At 44.1% G+C, this 4,530-nt stretch overlaps 1 protein-coding gene across 1 annotated transcript; it reads left to right on the forward strand.

Moving 5' to 3' along the window:
* The first annotated feature begins 969 nt into the window (after nucleotides 1–969).
* Nucleotides 970–4,313, forward strand: LOC307027485 (uncharacterized protein). Its single transcript, XM_079695740.1, has 3 exons — nucleotides 970–1,899; nucleotides 2,296–2,948; nucleotides 3,035–4,313. The coding sequence occupies exons 1-3, from the start codon at nucleotides 1,605–1,607 to the stop codon at nucleotides 3,800–3,802; spliced, it is 1,716 nt and encodes a 571-aa protein (XP_079551866.1). The 5' UTR covers nucleotides 970–1,604; the 3' UTR covers nucleotides 3,803–4,313.
* The last annotated feature ends 217 nt before the right edge of the window (nucleotides 4,314–4,530 follow it).

Consider the following 4,530-nt stretch of genomic DNA (forward strand, 5'->3'; position numbering starts at 1 on the left):
CAGTTTTCCGCGGCATCTGCTGCTGCGAAAATGTGGGGCAGGGCTGAAAAGTGGGGGGGCCAATGGCCCCCTGGCCCCCCTGCTTCCGGCGCCCTTGCGAGCAGTCCGGTCTCTTTAGACCGGCTCATTGTTCTACTCTCCCGCCTCACGCCCGCTCAAGCTAACTAGGCCACCAGTGCTAACTACTGGCTAGTCATTTTCAGTACGTTACGTTTGCTGAACAAGTAACGTTCATAAACACTACTACATAAAATCCAACCGGGATCATAAACTCACACATAACATATTCACCCATCAATTACACAATTCCAACTCTCCGTTCTTACCTGCAAAGAGCAAAAATATGTATCTTATTATCACAGTTCTCCACACACACACACACACACACACACACACACACACACACACACACACACACACACACACACACACACACACACACACACACACACACACACACACACACACACACACACACACACACACACACACACACACACACACACACACACACACACACACACACACACACACACACACACACACACACACACACCGTTACTTCACTCAAGTGTGTGTTTACGTTCTCTGAATGTATTCACGCGAGACTTCTCTTTGTCCCCGAACACAGTGTAGCGAACGCGCCCTCTGCTGGTCGGAGTTAGACACTACATACTGCTAGATAACACGACATTTTTCAAACAATAAACCAACCATTCCTTATCAGAAAACACACAGACAATTCTCACCACACTCTGAACATGAGCTGCACTAAATGCAAATCATGTTAACCGTGTAATTACTAATAATGTAGGTATATCAACCCACTGATGGCTCTGTATGCCACATTTGCAATGAAGGAAAAGCGACAGATTTCTGCAATGATTGAAGCAAATTAGAGTTGTGTCTCTTTTTAATTGATCGATAACACAGAGTTATTTACGCACACAGAGTAAATTGTGTGAAAATCAGCATGGCATGCCATAGGTGTCTATGTTTTATGTAGGGTGACCACCCGTCCCGCGTAGCGCGTGCACGCACAGCGTTTGAACCCCAATTCATGCGTCCCGCAAATTGAGACCATGTCACGCATAATCAATGCTTGCTCAAAAAAGAATTGCTCGCTCTAGCTTCTTGAGCTCTTGGCAGCCAAACTAGCATTACTTGAGACTAGTTCAGCACGCTACAGTTGCCACACCCACCCCCCAGTATAACTGCTGACTAGGTTGTCAAATTTTGCGTCGTCGTCATGACAGCAAACGGCCGCACGCGCGGCGACAGACGCTGTGCAAAAGACTTCCGGCGGAAATGAAGTGCATTTGTGTAGGGTTATGCCGCGCTACCCGTGGTTTTGTCGCGTGAACTTGTCTATAGAAAATGGCGTCTGAAGCACCAGTAAGTAAAAAGAGAAGGTGTGGGTACAGGAAAGAGTGGGAGAGGGAATATGTGTGGCTGAAGGCTGTTGAGGGGGATAGTGAGAGGGTTTTCTGTGACATTTGCAAAACGTCCTTCTCAATCGGACATGGAGGCGAATACGATGTCAAACGACACAGACTGACTGACACAACAAGAAAAATGTCCAACAAAAAGAGACATCGAAATCTATGGATGCTTTCCTCCGACCCAAAAACGACTGTCTAGCTGACAAAGTCACTGCTGCAGAGGTGACGAGTGTGTATCACACTGTCCAACACGCTACATCATATCGAGCAGGAGATTGTGGCATAAAGCTAGCCCCAACGATTTATCCGGACTCGGACATTGCCAAGAGGATCATGGCCTGTGGTCGGACGAAGGCAGAAGCTATTGTCACTGATGTGCTTGCCCCTGCCTCTGTCGAAGATTGTTTCAAAGTCCTCAAAAGACCACTACATGAGCAACGAGAGGCAACAACTAAAGGTACATTTAAAGTTATGTTCATGGATGTAATATTGTGTTAGCTATTTATCTGACGTTAGCTAACTGATGTCTAATCATATTGATATTCTTCTACTATGTTAAAAGTCAACGTTTCCTTCACTTCAATGAAATTAAATAGCATCAGTAGCCAACGCAAACATAAAGGCTAAAGGCTCTTCCGTGCCTTTGTGAAACCAGGCTTTGTGTACCTTATATGATTTCACAAAAAAAAGCAACTATGATTTTTGAAAAGATGTAGGCCTAAATAATTGTATAGATTATATTTATATAAAATCAATAATGATCAAAACAGTAAAGTAGTGTCTTGTATTTTTGTAATAATCTGTTTTTAGAGAATCTCTCTCAAGTTCACCCCATCTGTGTGTGTCTCCACAGCCCACACGCCATTCTTCTCAGTGGCTTCAGATGCCTCCAATCATGGGACCACCAAGCTCTTCCCACTGTCAGTGCGTTACTGGACGCCAGACTTGGGAGTACAGACGAAGGTCATTGATTTCTATGATGACAGTGATGAAACATCTTACGCGATCCACAACCAGATAGTCACCAAGCTGGAGGAAAACGGACTGGGACTAGACATGATATCTGCGTATAGTGCTGACAATGCTAGTGTGAATTATGGGAGATACAACTCTGTCTTCCAGAAACTGAAAGAGAACAACAGTTCTATTTTGAAGGCAAACTGTGTGGCCCACATCGTTCACAACAGTGCAAAACACGCAGGAGATCGGCTAAATATCGACATAGAAAATGTTGTCAACAAGACCTTTAGCCACTTCTCCTCATCTGCCAAACGCGTTGAGGAACTTAAGTCAGTTCACACCTTTGTGGAGATAGAGTACCAGTCCCTGCTTAGACATGTGCCCACAAGATGGCTGAGCCTGTGGCCTGCAGTGAAGAGGCTTCATGACTGCTGGGCTCCTATCAAGGCCTATTTTCTCTCATTGGGAGAGGAACAGTGCCCAAAGTCACTATGGCGGCTGTTCAGGGATGACCAGGATGGTGAGGGCAACCCCCTTGAATTACAGGTAATTATTTTGAATTGCATTCAACAGGGATAAGAGAAATTATGATAATGCAAAGAGTGATCATTGACTCATCTTACTTCTTTTAGGTTTACCTGTCCTTCCTCAGCAATGCGCTGAAGATTTTCCACGACACTGTGCTGGTGCTGGAGCGAGAAGATGGGACTGTCTGTGAGCTCTACGATATGATGTTCACCCTAAAAACCAAGCTACAGCAACGACAGAGTGATGGTTTCTTTGGGGCCCAGACGGGTGTACTCTTCCAGGAGTTTCCAGACAGGCAGGCAGCTGTGCTCAGAGAGGATATGTGCAACTTCTACCAGTCCTCTCTCACTTACCTGGAGCAGCGCTATGACTTCTCAGACTCCAACTACCAGAAGAAAGTGGCTAGCCTGGCACTACAGAAGAGCCCATTCAACTTCACCCATCTCTGTGAAGCTGTAGAAGTCCTGCAGCTAAGCAAGCAATTGGACATGGATGCACTATATGATGAGTATTGTGTTGTTCTGCCACACCAACAGGCCATTGTGCAGTCAGAAGCTTCAGTCGTTGAGAAGTGGGCCACCTTACTCAAGCACACACACACACCAAACATGACAGCATTAGCTTCTTTCCTCTTGAGTGTACCAATCACCAATGCTTCAGTGGAGAGGGTCTTTTCACTGATGACAGGATGCTGGACAGACACAAGGAACAGATGTTCGGTAAACCTCATCAAGTCAGAAATCCAGGTGAAGAGCAACTTCACATTCAGTTGCAAGGACTTCTACTCTTATGTAGTGAAAGAGAAGGCTCTCCTCAATGCTGTACGCTCCAACAAGAAATACAAGTTCAAGAAGAAACCTGAAGAAAACTAGTTAATATCCCATTTCTCTAAGATGTAGTTTGATTGATTTTGAACATTGGTGGACTGTTTACAGGGTTGCAAATTTACCATTTTTAGGTTACAGTTGCCTTTTAGGTGAAAATGTCATTGTTCTGCATAGGATTTTATGTTGGCAACTTTTTGCATTGTTGTCACCTTGTGATGTTGATGGGTTCGCACTCCTGTGTCTATACTGAAAAAACATTTGGAACCTTCTCATGAATGTTGCTTGAAGTGAATAAATTGCTTAAGTTAAATAGCATTTGCCAATTCATTGTTCAAAATGTTATGAATCTTTATTTAGAAAGAAATACACATTGGTGGCCTATTGATGGACATACATCAGATATTACACATGTCTAGTGGAATAGGGCACTATTAATGTACTATGTAAGATGGTATGTGCTAGAAATAGGTAAACCACTTCCGCGCCGGGCAGTGTCCCACATTGTCCCTCAGAAACATACCCCTTGTCCCCCCTTGGGCTTCTTAGCAGGTGGTCACCCTAGTTTTATGCTTCATGTGCAAGAGAATCGCTGATGTGCGCAGCTAGCTGAGTATAAATCGTCCATGATGAGATAATGAAGACCTAAGTGTTCTAAAAATGTCCTTTAGAATGAGACTTGCATTGATTTTGAAGGTACTAGACTATAAATGCAATAACTTATCAATACAAATGCAATAAAAAACATGATATGACCTTATGGAGCTCAATATACC

The sequence above is a fragment of the Notothenia rossii genome, assembly GCF_949606895.1.
Source record: "Notothenia rossii genome assembly, contig: scaffold_418, whole genome shotgun sequence".
NCBI lineage: Eukaryota > Metazoa > Chordata > Actinopteri > Perciformes > Nototheniidae > Notothenia > Notothenia rossii.